A 25,386-nucleotide genomic window follows, 5' to 3' on the forward strand; every position below is an offset into this window, starting at 1 on the left:
TTCTCCTCTCTGTTTTTTTCCCGTCTGGACTAGGCTGTGACTACGTTCGCTGCATCTGAGAAATCAGAGCGGACTGACTCACGGGGCTCTGTGAGCCAGCGCCACCGAGGCTGCCAAAGCATGCCGGTGCCAAGCTGTCCCGCCGTGGGCCGAGTCAGGCCAGCGCTGTTGCTCCTCAGCCTGGTTCTGCTCCTCCACCTCGCCGACACTCAAAGTAAGTTTCCTCCGCGGAATGTACCGCTCCGTCTCCTCGTGAGAAGTCAGGAAGGTTTTCCTGCCGCGTTAGATTTGTACTCGGGACAGGGACATTCTACCAAACGTCCGGGGACCAAACGTCTTTCGACGAAACGTCCGAGTACCATATATGTGTGTATGTATGTGTACATGTGTATGTACACGTGTGTGTATGTATATACGTGTGTATGTATGTATGTATGTATGTGTATATATATATATATATATATATATATATATATATATATATATATATATATATATTTCAGCAACACACTTATTTATTTATTTATTTATTTATTAACTTACTTATTACCTATCTATTTATGTATAGAATGCCTTTCCTATTTCTGCATCCTCACCCTCTTACTACTGTGACAACGAAATTTCCCGAATACAGGATGAATTAAGTTATCCAATCCAATCCAAGTAACGCCAACCCCGTTAGATGTGTTCCCTCGGTTTGAGTGCAGTTAAAAATGTTGGTGTAATTTAGCTCATTTTGAAAGCCACTAAAAGTTTGTCAATAAGTCACGATGCAGAGGAACACCGCTTGGCGGCGGGACCCAAACGCTAGCGTTTTCTCGTCTTGGCACAATTGAAATAGCTTCATTCCCTCAATGGATGGCAGGGAGGGAGCTCCCTCCGGTGATCTGTGCCGGCCGGAGTCTCCATTTCCCCGACGCGTGGCCAAAACGAAACGATCAGGTGAGGCAGAAGTGCCGAGCCCAGCCGGGGAATGTCATGATGAGAAGTGTCGGGAATGGTGCTCGGCGACATCAGGCACCTGCCCGTCGATGTGTGACAAGAGCTTTCAGAGCTCATTGAGCTCTGGCCCTGTGACGCAACCCCCCCGGCCGCATCCATGAATCATTAGCTTCGGGAGGGGAGGCACAGCGGGATGAATAAAAGTTTTATCACCCCCTCTGCACCCGCCGAAATCCCCCTCAGTGTGAATATCAGTGAATTGGAGGAGCCCCATTCATCCAAGGTCACCCAACGCCAAGGCAAATCATTTTTCTAACGTCCTGTCATGCCACAAGAAAAAATATTCAGTGTTTGCTGAACCAACAGTAGTTGAACTCTCCGGCTGCGCGGAAACAGGCGAAACCACGGCCAGTGTTCCCAGTTGACGTCCACTGGAAATGTCAACAATAGAGTGTTGGCGGGCGCCATGACCACAGTTTATTTCTGACCTCATTATTACTTACCAGAACATTTGAGTATTATAAAATGAAACGAAATGTTCATGACAAACTGTTTATCAACTCAAAGCCTTTTCGCTTTGGTTTGGAGTCGCTTGGATCCAAAATAAAACTGCAAAGCCAATTTTTTTCCGAGCCAAGAAATGACTAAATGGTCTGTTTCTCCGATTGAAAAAGCGATTTTTCCTGTTGGTCTAATATTTACATAAGAAAAGCCTTTTTTTGTCTGGCTTAATATGTCCTCCACGGGTACCAAATTTGCGTGCCGATCCTGCCGAAGAGGCTGTAGTCCATTCACTGGATTGGACGAGTGACAAACTAGTTGAAATTCACAGCAGAAGGCTGGAAAGAGCTGCGTGATTGGACGTCTATCTTTGTCCGAAAGTTACTGCTGCGTTCTTTGGTTGAGTTTTTGATTGTCGAGTGGCAAAAGGAAAAGCAGCAGTCATTTTTGTCCAAGGGCTAATTATTGAGAAGCTAAAAGCCGCCTGTTTGAAATTACCCCCCTCGTGACAAGCTATTGTAGCCCTCAAGGTATAATTATCTACCTTTTCTGTCACGTGGACTGAAATGTGCCCGCCTTGATGGAGCGTTTGTGTGTGTATGTGTGGGTATGTGTGGGTTGGTGGGAGCATTGCCCTCTGTCGGTGCTTCGGTCCTTCGGTTCTGTCGTGGATGAGGCACGCGGGAGCACAAAATGGCTGAGTCGGGCCCGCTCAACAGATGGCCCCGCTCGGCGGATGCCGCGGCACCCGCTCGACAATCGCTACAAAGGATAATGGGAAATTTCATGAGCAAAATGGGAAGCGTGGCATGAAATGTATTGTTTTTCTTATCGTTTTGGTCTTGAAAGCCCTTTTTTTGGGAAGGTTCTTGTAGGCAAAACATGGTGAAATCATCATCGCCCAGCCGCCTTGAAATCCAACGGAGGGCGAAAATTGGATTTCCGCTAGAGAACATGTGTCAAAGTGGCGGCCCGGGGGTCAAATCTGGCCCGCCGCATCATTTTGTGTGGCCCGGGTAAGTCAATCATGAGTGCAGACTTTGACAGAAAATGAAGAGTATAGATGTCTGTTAAATTTCATGATTTACCCCTTTTAAATCAATCATTGTCATTTTTTAATCCATTTTTTCTGTGTTTTTAGTTCAAAAATAATTTTGTAAAATCTAAAAATATATTTAAAAAAGCTAAAATAAACATTGTTTTAGATCTATAACTGAAACTGAATATTCAGGGATTTTGATCCAGTTCTTTTAATGAATTTATAATAAAAAAATCTAAATGTTATATCTAAAATGGTCCGGCCCACATGAAATGGAGTTGACGTTAACGTGGCCCACGAACCAACCCGAGTCTGACACCCCTGCGCTAGAGCAAACGTCCGGAAGGATGACGAACGATCTCGGCGGAGTGGCGGGAATTACCCTGACGCGGAGTTGACCCGCCGTCTCATCCTCTAGGGGCTTAATGTCATTAAGTCGGCAAGTAGCAAAACACGTGGTGTGTATGTGCACACTGCTCTTAAGACAGTCTTAACATTTGGGTGAAAAAGGCAATACACTCAAATCAAATTAGCATGCGGGCAAATTAAGCAGAGGGATTTAATTTGAGCCGTTGTAAAAATGCTAATTTTGCTATAGCCCTGGAGCTCATATGCAAATACAACACTACTTTACAATAATTCAAATTAGGCCATGCATGCATAAAACACACACATTACACACCGCCGTCATCTGGGGAATAGAGGATCGTTAGCCCTTGGCCGACAGGTTACCCTGACGCGCTAACGTGTCGTGTTACCCTGCCGCGCTAACGTGTGGTCATTGTGTGCGTGGCTAGGGCTTACGATGAGATTTCTGACTTTGCTATTGGCCTTCAATTTGTGTGACGAAAAAATTGAACACAAAAGTTGATGAAAATCCTCCAAAGTATCGAAACCACTGCCGAGTTAAGAGAAAATCGGCGTTGGCGAAAGCGTACGTTTAGCAGAAGATAGGTACTTGTAGCAGCTCCCTGGTAACGGACGAAAGATTCGGCGCTAAACGCCCGCGAAGGCTGCAGGGAAGCCCGTCGATGGCAATTGACGGCTCGGAGAGAAGCGAGCGGCCGGGGGAATCAATTAAAACACTTTTCGGCCCCCGCTCTGACAGCCGATCACAGCGTGTGGCCACATCAGTTCTCGTAATTGTACGTCCTTCCAAGGGGACGGTGTAAAATCTCTCGCCTTAAAAGCTTCGAGTCGCTTCATGTGGGAAATGACCGTTACTTCAAATCTTGAGCTAGCTAGAAGTTTTACCGAGTCAAGGGTCGGCAAGATTGCAGGGGTGGAACAAGAACCTCTTTGGAGACCCTTTATTTCAACTGTGAGGTCGGTACTCGGACGTTTCGTCGAAATACATTTGGTTGACCGGACGTTTGTTCGACCGGACGTTTGGTAGAACGGACGTTTTGTAGAACGGACGTTTGGCATAACGGACGTTTTGTAGAACGGACATTTGGTAGAACGGACGTTTGGTCGCCGGGTTGTTACTGTTGAAACCAGCTCTCAAAATTATAATCATGAGAGAGTGTGAGTTTAATATCGAAATATGTAATATCAAATCTCAACAGTAAACTCTCTGTCATAATTTGACAGCGAGCGAACCTGGCGACCAAACGTCCCTTCTACCAAACGTCCGGTCGACCAAACGTCTGTTCTACCAAACGTCCGGGGACCAAACGTCTTTCGACCAAACGTCCGGTCATGGTGAGGTCTGTCTCATGGTTTCAGCACCAAAACCAATTCATTCAACTACGGATTGGACATCCTTTGTCGTCAATAATCGTTCAACAGGTGCATCCGCAAAGGGGTTTGGCACATTGGCAAAAAAAACAACAACCCAAATTCCAATCCTATCCCTTCGACACTGAATTCGCCGGATCCAAGTGCACATGAATTAGCCTCCATTTTACGGTCATCTTTGGCTTTTTCTTCATCTCCCTCGCCGTCCTCATGGGGACCCCGGCGTGATTTATCACGTCACCATCTCGACAGCCTCCGTTCCGACTCCTCCGGCCGCCGGGCCATTAGCCTATCTCTCCGTTGCGCCTCTGCGCAACATTCATCATCTTTTGTTCCAACTTTTTATCTCGCCGCGTGCCCTGTTGGGAGTCCCGAGCGCGGCCGGCCACCGTAATGAAGCGCCGGGAGGTTAGTCGCAACAAAATAAGCTAATTAAAGCTAGCAAACAAAAGGAAATGAAAGGGGAGCGGGGGGCTTTGTGAAAATGCCAGAGAAGGAGAGCTCACAGATGGCGGCGAGGAAGCCGAAGCGGTGATGTGGCAAAACGCCCTAGCAGACTTCTCCTTCCCGTATTTTTAGGACTGTCCTTTTTTTGACGTGATTCGGACCGGCCCACTGAACTGATCGTGACAAAGAATTAGAAATAGATTATTTCCGTTGCATCGTAGGTTCGATCCCGTTGAAATTCAGACCTAGTTTACGGTGTCCGGTTAGTTTGTTTTGCCAAAAATCACTATGTAAAATATCTGTAGTCCAGGAATGAATGAACAAATAGAGAACACTTCCTGCTATTTTTCTTCTCCTTTTTAAATTTCAATTGAAAAATGTTAAGCGAATAAATAGATAAAGGGGCCCTTTTACGGTCAAAAAGAAATGCCATAAAGCAAGGGTGTCAGACGCTTTAACGTCAACTTGATTTCACGTGGGCCGGACCATTTTAGATATAATATTTCGATTTTTTTTAATTTTATAAATGGATTAAAAGAACTGGATTAAAAACCCTGAATATTCATTTTTTATAGATCTAAAACAATGTTTATTTGAGCTTTTTTTAATATATTTTTTAGATTTTACAAAATGATTTTTGAACTAAAAACACAGAAAGAATGGATTAAAAAGAACTGGATTAAAAGCCGTGAATATTCAGTTTTTTATAGATCTAAAACAATGTTTATTTTAGCTTTTTTAATTTATTTTTAGATTTTACAAAATTATTTTTGAACTAAAAACACAGAAAAAATGGATTAAAAAATGACAATGATTGATTTAAAAGAGGGAAAATCAGGAAATTTAATATACATCCATACTCTTCATTTTAATTTGATCCTAAAACAGAAAGTCAGCACTCATGATTTACTTTCCCGGGCCACACAAAATGATGCGTCGGGCCAGATTTGGCCCCCGGGCCGCCACTTTGACACACATGTGCCATAAAGAGTCCAAAAAATAGGATATGGAAAATTTTGAGATTGAAAGTATCTCATAATAATTCATTGACTATTAAAATAGCTGTCAATGTTTTTTTTTTCCTCATCGATTAGCTGTCGATGAATAGTGGCGGCCTTACCTTGGACGGCACTATCCGTCTTTTCGCCACGTTGCCATATCGAGCGGATGCGGCAAAATGTCAGGGCAGCGCATTAGCGGGGCGATTATTAATCCATATTTAGCCGAGTAGACAATTTAATTATAGCCTAATCAATAATTCTCCATCTTAGCATAGAGTGGTCGCTTGGCGGGTTGCTGGAATTCACTCACATTGCTGCACTTTCGTACGCTTACAAGTAGCGCGTCATGGCATTACCTAGTTATTTTTTTATTTTCCGCGAGGTAACGTAGCACGGCGTGGGCACAAATCCAGGCGACTTGACGTCGTCGCCTGGCGACACCCGGCAAGGAGAGGGGGACGGATTAAAACGGAGCTGCGTGGACGGATTGTCAAACACGGGAGGAAAAGTTTGTGATTAAATATGTCAGGCGGCTTGTTTGCTATCATAAGAGATTAACGATTCAAAGGGGTTCCAAATCCGGCAGAGGACACCGTGCAGAATCGGTCGGGGATGCGAGCTAAGTGGGTGGGGCTGGGATTGGTTTCTTCGCTCTTTCGGCGCCGTTGACGGCGTTATACGTCCAATCGTGTGGCGTCCAGGAGTTTGTTATTAGTAGACATCCGATCTGATTAAATGTGTTAATTCAGAATTATTTTTAGGTGAACAATGTCTCTACAAAATGAAATGATCTTCATAGTTGTCATTTTTTTGCGCAGTTAGCAGATAGAACATGTTGAATAGTTTAGAACAGCAAGCATCACCTGTCCCCCTCCAGCCCAGCAGGGGGCAGAGAAACCTCAATCCATCAAAACTTTGCACACTTCCTGTCAGAGGCCATATGGCCACAGACAGTATATGTGAGTTTGTGTGAAGCAATCAAAGAAGCCTACCAGAAAGGTGCAAATTACCAACTGGGGAAAGAAACTGACAAGACAAACAACAAAACAAAAAGAAAGACAGCCTTCAGTTCCCCGTCATACGCAACTGGTAGGAAATGGACTTGGATACTACTTGGTTAATGCTTAGTTTGTTTCATTTCAGCTACAAGCTGTGTTCTTTGTGTTTGTCTTTACTTTAGAATGACTCATCAATCTTAGGTTCATAGAAGCAAAGTTTGCTTTATTCAATCAGTGAAGTTTTTTCAAATTTTGGAAATTTTGTGCTGGTAAACCTCTTCTTGGGTTTGTAGTGCTTGAATTCAAGGAAAATAGCTGCTCCTTTAGGTAGTTTTTCCAGATGCCTTTGGATCTCGATGTCCATACTGAAGTGGATGTAGATGTCTTCCTTTTTAGTGGCCACGGGGTGGTCAAAGGTTTAAGTGTGCGCGGCAATGACCCCTCTAACCCAGGGGTAGGGAACCTATGGCTCGGGAGCCACATGTGGCTCTTTTGATGGGTGCATATGGCTCTGAGCTAAAATATGGAAATCGGTGTTGAGAGAGCCAAGTCCCAAACGCACCAATAGGAACGTCACGTCGGCACTGTGGCATTGATTTTTTTTTTCATTGGAGTCTTCTGCATCCATTCTCTCATTGATACTCATTGATATTCATTGATTAGCAACACCGTAACAATGTTGTCAAAAGAATTCAGAGACTTTATGTACTTTAAAATTAGTAAAAATGACTAAAAATTTCAGACATTTTCATGTATTTTGACTTTTAAATTGTGAGTATGGCTCTCAAGGAATAATATTTGAAAATAGGAATTGTTTTTGGCTCTCTCTTTCAAAAAGGTCCCCGACCCCTGCCTGACCGGTACTCGGACGTTTGGTCGCCGGACGTTTGGTCGCCCGGACGTTTGGTCGCCCGGACGTTTGGTCGCCCGGACGTTTGGTCGCCGGACGTTTGGTGGCCCGGACGTTTGGTCGCCCGGACGTTTGGTCGCCGGACGTCCGGCGACCAAATGTCCGGTCATGCTCTAACTACCAATAAACTACAATAACCTGTAAAAAAGGGAGGAAGATCTCGATTTGTTCATGCGTTTGAAAGACCAAGGCCCTTTTCAAGTTGGCATAAAGAAGTGAGGGATTTAACGACAATTTGACAATAGTTTTTTTATTTATTTGACTGGTCAGGTTACTAAATTAGAACGATTGTCCACGTTACCATTTGATTAGAAAGTGAGATTAAAAATGGTGTAGGAAACACCATTTTTTTTTGCTGGATACTCTGTCACTCGCGATAAATGTCACCAAGCTCCGTGTTTGTAGATGTCTATTTCTTCTTTTGGACTAGCACTTAGAAAATTTGGCAGGGATTCAAATGAAAACGTCGGTGGCGTGAGAGCTTTTTCACCTCTCGCTTGAAGGCTTTCAACTAAGCAATAAACCACATAATAAATACGTCGAGGCCTCCCAAAACGTCAACGCGGAGTGGAGAGAAAGCTCTAACGAGAGAAGGTGGCGAGCGATGAAGTACGATAAAGCGCGCTTAGACGAGCAGAAGGTGAGAAAGACGGCTCTCCGAAGACGGTCATACGTAAATGGACGTGAAGATTCCCGATGGCGCCCGCTTTTCGCTAGCTCCGTAGAGGCGGAGCTCATTCTCTGGCAGGCGGGAAGGCGTAAGTCCCCAGGCGGTCTGCGCCGAAAAGAATGGCTTACACCATTAACCCCACCCCCACGTCAGCGCCTGAGGAACGGCAGTGCACACATGCTGCACAAATGCGCCGAGATCGCTGCAATCTCCGGACACCCAGAGTGAAAGCAAAGCGGTGGCCTCGGGCCAAGCGCGGCGACGGCGAGAGAGCGGCACCCTTCTTTCACGAGGCGCCATTTTGCTCGCTGTATATTCTCGTAGTCGGCGGATTGAAATTTGCGCATGCGTCATGTTGTCACACAATAGGTGGTTTTAAGAAGATTTGTGGGTAAAATGGCCACCAGCGTCAATTCTTGGATAAACGGGGAGTGGGTTGCCATCTGTCCTCCTTTGGGGGGGCGCCGCCCTCGTTGCATCGATCGCTTCGCCGCCGACCGTTAGGTAAAACCGGCCGTGTGAGAGGTTTGAGTGTGCGCGGCAACGACGGCGAGCGAGAAAAAATTACAATTATTGATTTAAATGGGGGAAAATCAGGAAATTTAATAGACATCTACACTTCATTTTAATTTGATCCTAAAACAGAAAGTCGGCACTCATGATTTACTTTCCCGGGCCACACAAAATGATGCAGCGGGCCAGATTTGGCCCCCGGGCTGCCACTTTGACACCTGGGGACTATAGTAAGAATAGGCGGAATGTGAATATGTTATGTTTACTGAAAACGAACTGACGGCAATGGAACGATCACAACTCCGCGTTGAAGCGCAACATGTCTGAAGCTAACCTTATTCCTAACCTCAACCACGCCCCCCTTGTGGAAACGACACCCCGGATTTTGTCTTCCAGGCTACAGACAGAAAAGCAAAACCCGCGTTCGAAGCAAAGACTGTCGGAAAATCCACTTTCCTCAGAGCCATTCAAATCTCGCTGACTGACATGTTTAATTTGATTTTTCATGAAAGAGGGCCCATTTCCTCTCTGAATATTTAACGCGCAGGGTGAGGTGGGGTTGCGCCGGCCGATAATTAATCCCGCCGCACGCCTTACAATAACTGCGGCGCATTTTCAAGTCGAAGAAAAGGGCGTTTAGGCGATGCCATTAACCTCCGCTGACACCCTTTAGCCACGGCGTATCGGGCGGGCCATTTTGATGAAGTTTCAGCAAGCGGCTAAAAAGGTCCACTATGACCTGCCGTTACAAATACGAGAAAACAAACAGCGGCGGAATAAATCGGCGGAACAAACGTTTTCTTGAGGGCCCCCGCCGCCGCTCGCTATCTGCGCCATTGTGATAAAAAATGTCTTTTGTGACGCCGGGTGAAACAAACTCGGCATTGTACGCGCACACAAAGGAGGGTTTAGAGGCGCAAGAAAAGGAGAGGAGCGCCGGCTTAATTAGAACCGTTGGTTGACTGGCATCGCATGTTAGGCGGCGATCCTCACCGGAAACCCCGAATCCTAATTCCAATTAGCGACGACTTGAAAAGCAACCCTGCCCGCCTGACGATTGTTCATTAGCGTGGCAGGAATAGCACGGTGGAGCCTCCGTCATTTACGTACTTCAAAATCATCGTGCGACATACGGAATTCAAATGATTTTTTTTTCAAACCGGTGTTATTATTCGGAATAATAGAATGGCTTTAAAGTAACATATAGATTTTGCGCCAAAATCTCGGCGCGGCCAAGTTTGATGCCTTTTAATGTGTTCATCATGTTTGTGTTAGGGTTAGTTTGGGGTTTTGGTTGCTTTGTTTGCTTTTCGCCTCTTGTGTCCCTCCGGGCTTCCCTTTCTCTTGTAACCAGCTGCGTGTACTCAGTAATCAACCCTTGTCTGTCTATTTAAACCGGTACTCGGACGTTTTGTCGAAAGACGTTTGGTCCCCGGACGTTTGGTAGAACGGACGTTTGGTCGAACGGACGTTCGGTCGAGCGGACGTTTGGTCGAACAGACGTTTGGTCGCCGGGTTGTTACTGTTGAAACCAGCACTCAAAATTATAATCATGAGAGAGAGAGTGAGTTTAATATCTAAATATCTAATATCAAAATATCAACAGTAAACTCTGTCATAATTTGACAACGAGCGAACCTGGCGACCAAACATCCGTTCTACCAAACATCTGTTCTACCAAACATCCGTTCTACCAAACGTCCGTTCTACCAAACGTCCGGTCGACCAAACTTCCGGGGACCAAACGTCTTTCGACGAAACGTCCGGTCACGATTTAAACCTTGTGTTTGTTAGTCACTGTCAGATCATTTGCTTTGTTTTGCTTCATGCCACGTTGCCATGCCCTGCGCCATGTTCCATGTTCCTCGTTTCCCCATGTCTTCCATGTCAGGTTTGATATAGTTATTTATTCCTAAATCCTTGTTATTTTCTAAAGATTCCTGCCTAAAGTAATACAATTTTGTTAGAGCACTCAAGTACCCTCGTCCATTGCCTGCTTCCCTGCATTTTGGATCCAACCCGATGTCCCAGTTTGTAATGTTGACCAATTGACATTTGTCGAAAACCGGACGTTTGACGACCGTATGGCCGATTTTGAAATCGCAGTTCTTGGTTTAGTGAGTGCTGTGAAGAACTCCTCTTGACTGTTTCAAAAAGAACGACATGTTCAAGGATGAGAGGAAAGGCTGTCTTTCCGTGCCGTGTTTGCGAAGGAAAGCCGGCAAAAAGTGGCAGTGCCCTCCCCCGTCTTCATCACAAACTCCCGCGGGGCACATTAGCGCGCTAGTGGGATCCAGTTTGTCACTTAATAAAATGGCCCACTCAAACAGATGGCTTTAAAAGCTTGCGAGGAGACGTGAAAAGAGGACTCGGCTTCCTCCCGTGACGGCGGAACATAAATATTGAAAGGCGTCACAGTTGGCGCCGGACCAGATCGAGCGCTACTGTCAGCTTTTCCCGACACCGACGCGAAACGTAGACCTTTATTTTGCCGGCAAACCTCCGCCCGCGTATAATAAGGCGAGTCATTCCAACGGTAGAGGCCACTTGGTAGTCAGCACAGCGAAAAGGGAAAGAAAAAAGTTAATTATCTGATAGGATAGGCAGAGGCAGCTCGGAACACAGCTAAGTCATTTGTGTTCATTTTGTTATCCAATGTTAGGCAATGGAACGATTCATTAAATGGCACTCGCGCTTCAGCAGAAACGCCATCGTGCCGGAGCTGCGTACGCTTGGTTAGAAGTCTGTAGTGTATATATCCGTTTGCAGTCAACGTTTTACACGTATGTATATTTGGAAAACAAGATTTCACATTTTTCTGATAAGCTACCAATTACTGAAGTGGAAAATAGTGAATTAACGAGTTCATTATTTTGCAAGTGGAGTGGAACTTGTGGGGTTTTTTTAATAGAAAAACCCAAGTCACAAACTGCAGAGGCAAAAAAAACAATGTATGAGTACAGTGGTACACAATTGTCACATTTACTACTGATAGTTAGTATTTACTTTGATTCCAGTAGTAGTATTAAATCGCTTGTAGACCTGTGTCATTTTTAATGGGATGTGACTTGTTTTGCTGTATATCTATAATTCAATGGCGGGCCTTCAGGGCCTTCAAGGCCTTCTCTGCTGGCCTAAGAAATATCTGAATCATATTTTATATTTTGTCCATCAATACTTATGTAATAATTCCAAATGGTCTGTTAGCTTCCTTTCATATCTTTTCCCACTGCTTGCACTGCTTCCAGATGTGTGTTTTCATATTGAAGCATTTAACCAATTACATTTCAGCCATTATTTGTTGCCAGGGTCAGAAATCTGCCTCAAGGCCTTCACATTCAGTTCTGCAGGCTCTGCTGCATTAAACAAGCGTCGATAAGACTCTTGCTTTAACCAATCAGATTTCGAGTTGGCAACACCACAATGCCTTGTCGCAGGCGTAGGGATACGTCATGGCTTTCACCAACAATGATTGGCTAGTGATTAGCCAGAGCTACCAAAGTGTATCTGGAGCGTGATGCACAAGCAAATATATTGTTGGGATGATTTAAAGCCATTTTCAAGACGGACTATCCCAGAAATATGACAGGACAGGCTTGAATTTCAGCATTAGCTTCGATGGCGATAGAAAAGAAGGAAGAAAGAAAGGAGGATGGATATTGTGTACAGTTAAAAAGGATTTTTGGTGAGTAAAATAAGGCTATATTCCTAAATAATATTTCAATTGTGGGCCAAGTTCTGATATCTGAAAAGCTCCAGTGTTTGTATTTGATCACTAAATGCTGCTAGGAAGTGGATTTTACCCCATTTTAGTGCAATTTTGCCGTTTTGTGTATGGACGTCCATCACTGTCTTTTCCTGGGGAAATCAACCCCTGGCCCGGCTGTAATGTCCGAAAAGCTCCTGTATTTGTATTTAATCATTAAATGCTGCTAGGAAGTGGATTTTACCCGTTGAAGGCGCTACGAGAAAATGCACGGACCGCCACTGGTCATAAGGTACACCGAAAGTCAAAAATGACAACCCCGCTAATACACACCAACGTCACATGATAGCGGAACTGACGCAGTTTTAAGTGCGGTGAAAATGAAGTTATTTGCACCGCACTTTAATTACATCGGCTTTTGCACAACAGGTCAGTATTATTGGTGATGATTGGCTTGCTCTAAAGTGGGCGGCGAAATTGCTCGGCTTTTGTGCCATTCTTTGGCGGGAGCCTAAGCGATCCATACGCCACGCCAAATGGCCTTAAATAATACGCTTGGCAGAGAGGTCGGCATTCAGCGAGTTAATAACAGGCCACGAGCGGCATTTAGACATAATTGCGCAGTATGTTGTTGACGAGGGGGCGCGAGGAGGCCGATTTCGAGCGGGGCAAATCATGACTTTCCCCCGCCCCTGTTTTCACCATGACAGGTCATGCTGCTAAATGTCTAATTCAATGCTCTTTCGTCCCTCCCAGTCAAAAGGGATTCAAATTTCTGCGTTTATCATTTTATCTATCCATATAAATCAAATCAACAATTGTCTTTATGCGGTTTTGTTTGTCAAATTATAGCAGTGGCGGTCCGTGCATTTTCTTGTAGCGCCTTCAACGGGTAAAATCCACTTCCTAGCAGCATTTAATGATTAAATACAAATACTGGAGCTTTTCAGACATTACAACCGGGCCAGGGGGTGATTATCCCAGGAAAAGACTGCGATGGATGTCAATGGCGAAACGGCAAAAATTGCACTAAAATGCGGTAAACTCTACTTCCTAGCAGCATCTAGTGATTAAATACAAACACTGGAGCTTTTCAGATATCAGAACCGGGCCCACAATTGAAATATTATTTCGGAATATAGCCATATTTTACTCACCAAAAATCCTTTTTAACTGTACACAATATCCATCCTCCTTTCTTTTGTCCTTCTTTTCTATAGCCATCGAAGCTAATGCTGAAAGTCGAGCCTTTCCTGTCGTATTTCTCGCATAGTCCGCCTTGAAAATGGCTTTAAATCAACACAACAATATATTTGCTTGTGCAGCTCGCTCCAGATACAGTTTGGTAGCTCTGGCTAATCACTAGCCAATCATAGTTGGTGAAACGGCCCGCCACTGCTAATGACAGACATGAGGTTCTAGGATTGGATTCACATAGTTTAGCCGTTAGCATCAAGCCTAGCTTGGCCATGAATGCAACTTTATGTACAGAAAATGTATTCCATCTTTGTTTGTGCAAATGCTGAAGAAGGCATCTTGTTTGTTTTGTGGTTTTCCCGCAGCACCGCCCAAGTTCTTACGGACGCCCAATGACCAAACGGGCGTGCAGGGCGGCGTGGCCTCCTTCATCTGCCAGGCCACGGGCGACCCTCGGCCCAAGATCGTGTGGAACAAGAAGGGGAAGAAAGTGAGCAACCAGCGATTCGAGGTATTAGGTCTATTGTTCTGATGTAAAATGCTCGCTGACCATCACTTGCACTGCTTGGCGGCTGCTGCACTCGTCACGATCCATCGCGCAAAGCTGCCGCCGGGCCAGAAATGAAAAAGAAGCACAAAAACATCTTTTTCATCTCCAAATATTTCAATTGATTGAATTCATTTGGCGCATCACTTGCTATATTCTCACTTGTGCCTGGACCCAAAAAAAGGTTGTTTCACAAACAAATTGCTCCTTTTGTGCTACTTGCTTCAAGTCATGGATGGAAAACTCGAAGCATTTGAAAAAATATGGACCTATCAAACAGACAATTTTGCTTTGTGGCAGCTTACTGCAAAGGTACACCACATGGACAACCCCTGCCAAAATGGAGTCAGTTCCATTCATGCTACTATCAGTCCATCGATGAAAATGTCCATCTAGCGTACTGCATACCTGCGCCCCCTTACTTTAGATGAAACTTGAATGCATCCCCAACTCCATACACACATACATACTACCGTATTTTCACGACTATATGGCGCATCGTATTTTTAGCCACAGTGTCAGTAACGAGTGCTATTTCTGTATTTGAAACACACAAAGGACGCACCGTTTTTAAAGACGCATATATATTATATATGAATATCGAACCGCAATAGCGCTGGCTACCGGAAGCAGCCCCAGGCTCTATTTCCGGTTTCCGGTGTGCAGTGACTGCTGGGATATATAGTTCTTGCACGCTACACCCACACGCTAAAAACATGTTTTTAAAAAGGCAACTGAAGCAAAACTGAGTTCGGTTGTACTTTATTTAGCCATTTTACTACTTACTCACGTCATCATCACCCACAAATCCGTCAAAGTCCTCATTTTCTGTGTCCGAATTGAACAATTGTCCAAATGAGTCATCGAAAACGCTGAGTTTTATACGTTCGTCCAGGCGGCCACAATCCATTCGCAAATAGTAGCTAGCTAGTAGCTAGCGTAACTAGCCCGGCGCTGCCTGCCACCCTTCGTCAAGCTGTGTATACAGGCCACAATCCATTGGGTGTATTGACAAAAGAACTACATCTCATATCGACTGATTTATTTTATTTTATCGTGATAACAATTTTAGTATTGGTCCATATATAAAGCGCACTGGATTATAAGGTGCCCTGTCTATTTTGGAGAACATTTAAGACTTTTATGTGCGCCTTATAGTTGTGAAAATACGGTAATTTCCCGCATCAGCCCACAAGATGCAGACATTTTAACATTTCATCCGAGGGGCTCGCATGACTTGTTGCGCCGCATGCTAACGTTCATTTTAGCATTAACGCTTCCCTCGCCCTCCGCCACCGCCACCTGGCAAGCATGGCCCAAGACTTGTATTCAATGATTATTATATTCAATGAGACTGTCCGTTGTTGACGTGTGGGTGCGAGTGTGGATGCGACTCTCAAAAAGTTTTGTTCCATTTTTTTGTGACTTTACACCACTATTAACCTCTTACATTACACCAAGGGTGTCAGACTCGGGTTGGGTCGCGAGCCGCTTTAACTTCAACTTGATTTCACGTGGGCCGGACCATTTTAGATAGAATATTTAGATTTTTTTTATGAATGGATTAAAAGAACTGGATTAAAATCCCTGCATATTCAGTTTTTTTATTGATCTAAAACAATGTTTATTTTAGATTTTTTTATAGGTTTTTAGATTTTACAAAATTATTTTTGAACTAAAAACACAGGGAAAATGGATTAAAAAATGACAATTATTGATTTACAAAGGGGGAAATCAGGAAATTTAATATACATCTATACCCTTCATTTTAATTTGATCCTAAAACAGAAAGTCAGCACTCATCATTTACTTTCCCGGGCCACACAAAATGATGCGACGGGCCAGATTTGGCCCCCAGGCCGCCACTTTGACACCTGTGCTTTACACGTAATGTTTAATTAATTACACTCTATATTCCTTCCAATAGATGGCATCTTATTTTTTAATCCTGCATGTGACCAAAGAATAATAAAAATGGGATATATATTTTTTTGCCAGTTCTTTTTACCTCCAGTGCTTGACGCCCAATCTGTTGTTGACTACCTCAACTTTACTGAAACTGATTTGAATTTTGAATTCAGAGGACGATTGGACTTTGTCAGTTTTCATGTCGAAGCTTTTTGGGAGTCGCGTAGGTGCGAATGAGTCTCCGCGGAAGTTTTGTATTGTTCAAACCCAAGTTTTGAATTATAAAACAGGGCTTTCTAGACATCAGTGAGTACCCAACATGGAGCATGACTGCGCTCTACTCAACACCGTCTCGTTTTACTTGGTTTTGTTTTCTTTGTTGTGCACATTTTCTGTGTGGTCTGATCGATTCGTCCGTGTGGGTTGGTCTACCTCGTGGTCTTTGTTCAGGCCACCGTTGACTGTCTGTACTTTGTTTGTGTCCGTCAACCAGTTTAAGAGCCACATGGAAAAGTTCGTTTCAGTTGATGAAACTCTCGGGACGTTTTATGGTAAATGCCTAAAATTCTCAGCTGTCTGATTGGAGAAGAAACGTATGTCGAGCAGAAAAATATTACTTTTCGGAGATTAGGATTTCTATCTTAAAATGCTGTTATTTTGGCTTATCAAAGCTGTTTGTTATCCTCCAGTTGAATCATCAGTTTTTGGATTAAAATATGACGTTGTCTCTTTAAATGTTCCTGATCCGTATGAACTTTTTTATTAAATAAAGAATTCAGCAAGCTAAACTCAAAACATTCACACACTTTTAGCTCGTGACAAGAGCGTAGATTTCTCGACTACTGCCGGTATTTTAATTCAACGCCAACCAGATATCGCAAAAATCCAAGAATCTTTACTTTCGAGATGCTGAATTATGATTAAAAAATGACTTTTCTTGCAAATTTCCGACTTTTTAAAAACATTTCTTTTCAATGTGGCTCTTGTTCCTTTGTCTCATCGACACACCAGTCTGATGCATCGTTTCAGGGTCGATAGCTTTAAGAGTGTGGGATACCTTGTCTTTAAAAATTCACGCTACATGTTGAAATGTACCCATTCTTAAAGTTACACACGCAATCAACTCATTGGCTTCCAGTGACGCCAACAAATGTCCATTCCATTCGAATTGGGAGGGGCGGAGTCTATGAACTTGCTTCGTTCACTGCAGCCCTCCCCAGTACGAATAGATTGGCCGTCTTAAAAATCACAGCAGAAGGACGATTGGTCTTTCATCGTCAATGGTGCTGAATGAGTTAATCTGGTTTACTTTTATTGAGTTATTTAAAAAGTTTTTTGTATATTTCAGTCCAGTACTAAACTTAATTTATACACTACTAGACTGTCGCCATCATTGTCCAAACTGTGTTCCATATTTGGGCGGCGGTCTCGCATTTGTTGTGGCCCACCCCCCACAAATATTCTCCTTTAACACACCGCGTCTCTCGCACCTGCAGGTGATCGAGTTCGATGACGGTTCCGGCTCGGTGCTGCGCATCCAGCCACTGCGCACGCCGCGAGACGAGGCCATCTACGAGTGCGTGGCCTCCAATAGCGTTGGAGAGATCAGCGCCACCACCCGGCTCACCGTTTTACGCGGTATGTCCCGAAAACCCGCGTCGAAGAGGAATGAATGCACAACATTTGTTTTTAAAGCGTTAACTACGCAAAAAAGCATTCGCAAACATCGGTCTGTAAACGTCGGCGAGATTATCTTTTGTAGCTTGACATAAACTGGTAAAATGTAGGCGCTATTGTTCGTTTGCAAACATCTGTTTCACGCGCTACTCAAAGATGATGAATAAATTAGTCAAATTTATTCTCGGCGCATTATTGGTTCACCAGCGCAAAATCCGAATCCAATTCGCCTGGCCCGAAATGTACATAATGAAGTGGCAAGTCCATTAGCCTGTTTAGCCAACTAAGTTTCTTCTGGATTTCAAGTCAGCGGAACATCAGAATGAAGATGCCAGTTACATTATGCAAATATTCGTCTGTTCCTTGGCCGTCGGCGCTTTTCAATGCTTTCAAATGAGCTTTGCCGTGACTTGACCGAGCCAAAAGTAGCGCTTTTATGTGCTGAAATGATAAAATCCCAGCAGCTAGTTTATCGCTCCTTGGATGTCCAACCCTTTTCAAGTGGGAAGCCGGCAGCGAATGAACGTCGCTGCCATCTCTCCTTCTTCAAATGGATTGACCCTCCGTTACCGTTGATACGTTTATCAGCGGGAGGCGGAACAAGGAAAATGTGTTCACGTCAGCCATTTTGTTTCAATTGGAAAGATGAGTGGAGTGGAGGGAGAGAACCTTAGTAAAGTGCTGCTCCATTTTGTGCCGCGATTACGCACGGACTCAAATGAGCGCCCATCGAGAGGAGGCTGCGTCTACACTCTCGCCATCGCCGTCTTATCGCCGCGGCGAGGCGACAAAAGACCGAAAGACAAAAGGGGGAGAAAGGTGGCACGTCCACGTTGTCCCATATTTTGCACTCTGGCACACTAAGTAATATGAGGCACTCAAGCTTCTCTGTTTCCTGCTAGCATTAGCATGCTTATTGCCATTTCCATCCATGAATTTAAAAGCCCAACAAGCTTTTCTTCCAGTGGAATGACGTGTGCATCAGCGTGACCGGATGTTTCGTCGAAAGACATTTGGTCCCCGGACGTTTGGTCGACCGGACATTTGGTCGAACAGACGTTTGGTAGAACAGACGTTTGGTAGAACAGACGTTTGGTAGAACGGACGTTTGGTCGCCGGGTTCGCTCGCTGTCAAATTATGACAGGGAGTTTACTGTTGATATTTTGATATTAGATATTTAGGTATTAAACTCACTCTCTCTCTCATGATTATAATTTTGAGAGCTGGTTTCAACAGTAACAACCCGGTGACCAAACGTCCGTTCAACCAAACGTCTGTTTTACCAAATCTCCGTTCTACTAAACGTCCGGTCGACCAAACGTCCGGTCGACCAAACGTCCGGGGACCAAACGTCTTTCGACGAAATGTCCAAGTACCTTGCCATTTCCATCAATGAATTTAAAAGCCCCTACAAGCTTTTCTTCCAGTGGAATGACGTGTGCATCAGGATGTTGGACTTCATAATTCCAGCATGATTAAGGATTTCTATTGCATCCTCGTACCCCCATTATGCTGTCAACAGCACCCCCTGCACACAAAAAGCAACAAACTTGCGCCATTGTGTACAAGTCGACAGCGAGAGCAGAAAATGAGAACCTGCTCTCCTGTGACGGAAAAACAGAAATCAGCAAATCCATTTTACCGGTGAAGGGTGAGGTGGGGGGGGGGGCGCTTTAGCGGGATTGGCAACTGCCCCCACCCCCAAAAAATAACTGCAACCTGAAAATGTGCTTTAAAAATGAACCTTTGCGGGAAAAATAGAACAAAAACACGGTTTCCCAAAGCCATACGCATCCGTAGTCGCCTGAGTCGTTTGTCACCAAAAGGGACGAGTTAGTCATTACCGTAATTAAAAAGATGGAGGTCTGCTGTCACCGTGGAAATTGATCTCCTCACTGGCAGAAAACTGGAAGGTTGAGGGGGTGAGGGGGTTCCCGAACACCTCTTTGAATATTACGTGGTAAATCAAAGCAGCCCAATCAGTATCTCTAAACTGCGCTGAGTGAATTAAGACCAAGCGACTGCAGCCCAGATTAATGCTAGACTTCCGTCGTCTTTTCAGTCGCTGGCCAAAAATAAATAAATAAATAAAAAATATCCGCCGGAGGCCTTTGGACGAGGCGTCGGATCACGATTTGACGAGAGTTAGTTATATAGATAGCAACATTTCGGATGGCCCAATGTGGATGTTTTTTTTTTCAAAGGGTAGCTCGGGAACAAATTCAGCCCAGTTGTCAAGTGCAGAATCAGAAGCCGTCAGTAAATAACGCCGCGAGGTACGAACATAAGCCAGTGCCGTTTGGTTACACATGTTGTCCAGCCGAGAATCAGATTAAAGCGCTTCTGCAGCCCGAATAGGACCCCTGGGGGACCGGCTCTGGGAAGAAGCCGCTTAAGTAATCTAATAAGAGGGAACAAAATGCTCAGCGCTGCGCTTTAATAAAGAACAGGCGACCGCGTCGACAATTCAACCTTGGACCGTGAAAGGGGGGGGGTGGATTGAGTCGTTCGATTGGTTCGGGAAAGGTGGGCGCTCTGAGTCAACAGGTGTAAAAGTTTCTAATGAGTATTGCTGCGGCTCAGCCAGCTAATTCCAATTTGCCATAATCGAGTGTTAGCAGGACCGGCTCGGCTCTCAGCCTAAGTGCTATTACGCTATGCCAGCTTAGCGCATGCTAAAAGCTACTTTGGTCATTTCCCTAACAGGTATGATTTCTTTTTTGGAGGGGGGGGGGATAACCGGGGTGCTTTCAGGCAGACGTTTCCAGGGTAGCGGAACGCGGAATTGTGAAAGGAAAGACAAAATTGTGGGACTCCTTTTCACCTTTACACCAGATGACGTGTGAGCGTATTCGCCATGAGGTCACAAACTTCCAGGGAGAAAATCTCTGGCTGGAGACATTTAAATATTTGATTGGGCTAAAAAGCTTTCTTGGGGACCTACGAGATCCCACAAGAAAAAGTCCTAATGGGAAAAAAAGGGTGACGTGAGGCCTTTTAGCTGCAAAATTTGCACGGACTCTATTTAATAATTTTTCTTCCAGGCATTGCGCCACTTCCAACAATGCTAGAAATGGTGTAAAGTACAAGTAGTATGTATTATATCGAACACAATCTTTGGGTACCGTTTAGTGACGCTTCCGCTAACGTATTTGTTTGTAAATCCACCGTCGACTGGGGCAGGCGAATCCTGGAATTCAATCTGCCCGACAATACGTCGCCCCAGTTGGGGAAACTGGTGTTCCTATTTCATTCTAGGTCAGCTAATGCATTTGCAAGCCATGAAACGAGGCAATTCCAAACGACATTCTTGTTAGCTCTGCGCTATGATTCACTTGATTAGCCGTCCAACCCTCCGCCGGCATTTCCCTATCTCCTCTTGGATTTTTGAGCGTGGAAAGCGCTTTGATCAGTGTCCCTCAACTTGACAGGCTTTTTTTGCTGAGGATTCGTTAACCGACTTTGTCACTGGTCTTTCTAAAGAAGCCCAACGACCTAAGAGGCTCACAAAAGTAGCACGTTGAATCAGACTCTCAATCGGTTGTACGGCCAAAGTGTGTACTTGGACCAAGCAGTGATGTCATCCCCTGGAACCGTTAGTTCAACTCGGTAGCTCGCGTATGAGCGATCCGTCGATATAATCTTCTAATGGCTTGAAGTTTATGTCCGGTGGCCTTCTGTCATCAGCGGAATCTGCTCGCTAAGGTACTTTCGGCGCCAACGTCCCTTTCACACTTGGCGCCGTGCACCCGCTCGGCCCCATCGCAATGTCGCTGGCTAATGTGTGCAAATTGTCATTGGGGTTCTTTTTTTTTTGTTCCTAGCGAGCACCAGCGCTCAGCACTTTTCTAGAAGGTGACTTCAGCATTTCTTTGCCTTCCATCTCATTTGGTGCGGGGACCCATTGTTGAATATACAGTACGGATGTGTAAAGCAGCCCTTGCCCTTGTCTTAGACTTACTGTCCTTGAGAATTCAATACTCAGCGACAAGAAGGCGGGAGTCCTTTCACGGTTAATTTCCCATTCGCCTAACGATTTTCCATTCGACGGCCATTCCGCGCTTGAATTTAGAGCCACCGGCTTACGGCTCCGAGTCCAAACGGAAAAAAAATGATGCCATCGGATTCAATTTCAGCGACTCGGCCTCGTCGGTCGGGAAACTCTGACGTGCCCGGCTAATCACGCCGGCAAATGCGTTTAATTTCCCGTCCGGTGTTTATAGTCGCCATGGTAATTCACTTTGCGGAGCGGGCGAGGGACGCGGGCCGCATTGCGTGCGTTCCCTCGTTCCCGAGCCTGATGTCACCGTTTTGCGGTGGAAGCGGTTCTAAATGACGTTCTCGGAGCCAGGGCCATCACCATTTGGAGCAGATCATTGGGCAGTGTGGAGGGAGGTCCATCAACTTTGTGCTTAGGGGTAAAAAACAGGAAAAATGAAGGCTGTGCGCAGCAATGAACAGGCCGTCGCAAGATCGTTGTTTAATCACTGGCGGCCTCCACTGGGAGGTGCTGGCTGCGTCTGGAAATGGACTGCCAGTCCCCCCTGTTCTAATCGATCGGACGTCTAGCAGTAATCAACAAAGTGGAGAGAGGCGAGCTCGTAGTCGAAAAACCGGATACGGCAGAAATTTTGGGGTTCACTCTGAAGTCACTTGAACGCATTTTTACTTCTCTCAGATTTATCTGTGGCGCTGTCTCGCCATGCCAAGTACCCGAAAGCATTGTTGGAGGGCGGCCATGATTGTTATTTGGCGGCGTGCAGGCGCGGATGGCATCTCTGTGAAAAAGCTTTCCAAACGGACAAAAAAATCTTGTGAAACGACGCCAAATAAGGAGCGCGGAAACAATATTCGTGGGATGCAAAGAAAATTTGACAAGTCAACCCATGTAAAGATTGAACTGAATGAAAAAAAAACAGTGTTACAGTGGTACCTCGACCTACGATCAGCTCGTGGTACGACGAAGATTTAGATCGAATAATTTGCCTGCGATACGATCAAAATTTCGAGATGCGACCAAGCCAGGTGGCCATGACATGAGAGGCTGTTCACCATTTTAGCGCACTGTCTTTTTTGCTGCATCTCTTTCGCGTATAACTACTATATCTACAAGGACTGAACGATTTATTCAGACGAGTTTCGACCAGGAAACGCACAACGCGCATGCGCGGGCAAAAAGAGGGATTTCTGGGTAATGAAGTATACTCGTGCACACAACACCGATGGCCAATGGCACCCTTTGCATTTCCTGTTATTCTTTCCTTAGCCTTAGCTCCCGCGATCGCTCATTCAAGACTACTTCTCGTTGGCAAGTGGTCGTGCGTTCTCCTATTGTGAGGACATTTGTGTGCATCATTTTCGGAATATTTTGAAGGGAAGACAAAAGCAAACAGTCCATCGATAGCGAACGTGAGGGTGGAGGCATGGCAAACCGCTAACCCGGAAAACAAAGGTAAAAAAAGATTAAAACAGAATTAGAATTCAGTTTTGTGTAAAGTTACATTAAACGTATGTTTGAGTGTGTCTCTATATATTAATCCAAGTTAATTTAAATGTGTTTGTTCGTTTACGAGTGTCGTGGATAAAGTCCCCCCGAACACCGCCTCCGTGTATGCCGCTGTCTCTTCCCTCCGTGAAATGCGTCTAATTTTACTTCTATTAAACACATTTTATTACTATTAAATCACTTGTTATTTATTACTTTGTCAATATATGGCGAATTAGAAGAAATAAAACATTTTTTCCAATCCAATATCCTGTTTTTGGTGTTTTTTCAGAGGGTTGGAACAAATTAATTTTTTTTTCAATTAATTTCAATGGGAAACGTTCGCTCCAGTTACGAAAAGCTTGACATATGATTTCAGTCTCGGAACGGATTACGATCGTATGTCGAGGTACCACTGTATTTGTTGTTGTCTATCTCATTTTACAAGGTAACCAAAAAGGTTCTGTTTGTTCTTTGATTCCATTGTCCTCGGTCCTCCCCAAAACCCTTTTATCCCCTCAGACTTGCCTGAGCTGACCTTGGAATTCTTGTCTCTCACCTTGTCTCTCACCTTGTCTCCCCCCCTTTAGAAGACCAGTTGCCTCCTGGTTTCCCCACCATAGACATGGGCCCGCAGCTCAAAGTGGTGGAGCGGACTCGAACCGCCACCATGCTCTGCGCCGCCAGCGGCAACCCAGACCCGGATATCTCTTGGTTTAAAGACTTCCTCCCCGTCAATACCACCAACAACAACGGCCGCATCAAACAGCTCCGATCAGGTTGGTTCGTACACGCTTCTCCAAGTTCTCTTTGTCTTTGCATTTGACCCTATTCTTTGTAGGTAGCCATTTTCAGCTATTTCCCGTTCTGAGTCTACCCCACCGTGTCCCCGTTTGTCTGTTGGGATTTGTCAGCCCCTCGTGTGTCGTCTAGGACCGGTTTTCTGTTTCCCAATGGCTTTTTGTGACTCGTTTCTCCTTTTGGCTTTCAGTTGATAACCATCGCTAAATCGTTTTGGGATTGATAGGATTATTTCTTTTCTTCTTTTTATTTTTGTCTTTGGTATATGGACCTTTATTAGGAATCGGATTATATGAAAGAATAACGGTCTATATAGCATCTCTGTGTTGTTTTTTTTCCTTTGAATTTCGCATAAATGACACTCTCAGAAAAAGCCTCTTTAGGGGTACGACAACTTGTCGCCTTCACCTGGCATTCTCAGGGGTGTGTTTGAACCCTTTTTGACCTGTGAAATTGACACCAAATGAGTAAGTAAACACGGATAGCTCGTTTTGTAGCCCGAAAAGGCTTCAATATCCTGGAGGGTTACACTCCAAACTACCAGATTTTAGGGTGCTTCAAGCCTTTATAGGGCACTCTTTTCAATACTAAGAAAAAAATGAGGGTTTTGACTTCTACTAGAAATTCTCCTAAACCAGCAAGTGACCCATAAAATGCTTTAATAACATTAGGAAGAAACCCGACATGAATAATGAGGCCCAAGACTAACGAGATGTCCAAGATAAGCAGAGAGTGACCTCTAATCAACAGGAAGTGACCCAAAATGAAGATGCAGTGACAATAAACCCAACCCAAATGCCCGCTAATCAACAGCACATATCCAAAAGGAAACGTCACCTAGAAATGACTCCAAATCAGCAACGTGTGACCCAAATAAACCAAAAATCAGGCAGAAATCAAGAGAAATCCCCCCAAATCCGTACGCAATTTCTCCACAAATTGCTAATTTCTCGTAAATTCCCTTTCAGTTCTCTATTAATGTACAAAGAAAACTCTCCGGTGCCCTATAAAGGTTTGATGAAGTTGCTTAGTAACCTTTCTTTGGTAGTACTAAACAATCCCAACTGACAACCTCATGAACGTTTGCTAGCAAGTCATGAACTTCCTGTAGTACCCCTATTTCTGACAGTGTACACTCCAACCCCTTTAACTTGTGTTCTGCAGCTTGAATGCGCCAGCGTATGGCAACGTCTTTGAGCACCTTGTCCTTTTCGTTCCGAGAGAACTCACTAATCCCTCGCCATGACGATGAAAAGCATTTAACTCTTTTAGTGCCATTGGCGACGATAGACGTCCAAAGGCC

General features: G+C 44.7%; 1 protein-coding gene across 50 annotated transcripts in view; it reads left to right on the plus strand.

The window, feature by feature from the left end:
* LOC144065839 (receptor-type tyrosine-protein phosphatase delta-like) overlaps positions 1-25,386 on the plus strand; it is a 208,460-nt gene that overhangs the window by 152,905 nt on the left and 30,169 nt on the right. For 28 of the 50 annotated variants that reach the window (XM_077588979.1, XM_077588982.1, XM_077588998.1 and 25 more), the window contains exons 12-15: positions 34-214; positions 14,030-14,175; positions 17,616-17,757; positions 23,873-24,061. In XM_077588979.1, the coding sequence (XP_077445105.1) occupies positions 34-214; positions 14,030-14,175; positions 17,616-17,757; positions 23,873-24,061 (658 nt within the window). Of the gene's footprint in view, positions 1-33; positions 215-14,029; positions 14,179-17,615; positions 17,758-23,872; positions 24,062-25,386 lie in introns of all 50 variants that reach the window. The other 22 variants (XM_077588977.1, XM_077589006.1, XM_077588976.1 and 19 more) reach the window with 1 other exon arrangement.

This window comes from Stigmatopora argus, chromosome 20 (genome assembly GCF_051989625.1).
Source record: "Stigmatopora argus isolate UIUO_Sarg chromosome 20, RoL_Sarg_1.0, whole genome shotgun sequence".
In the NCBI taxonomy this organism is placed as follows: Eukaryota; Metazoa; Chordata; class Actinopteri; order Syngnathiformes; family Syngnathidae; genus Stigmatopora; species Stigmatopora argus.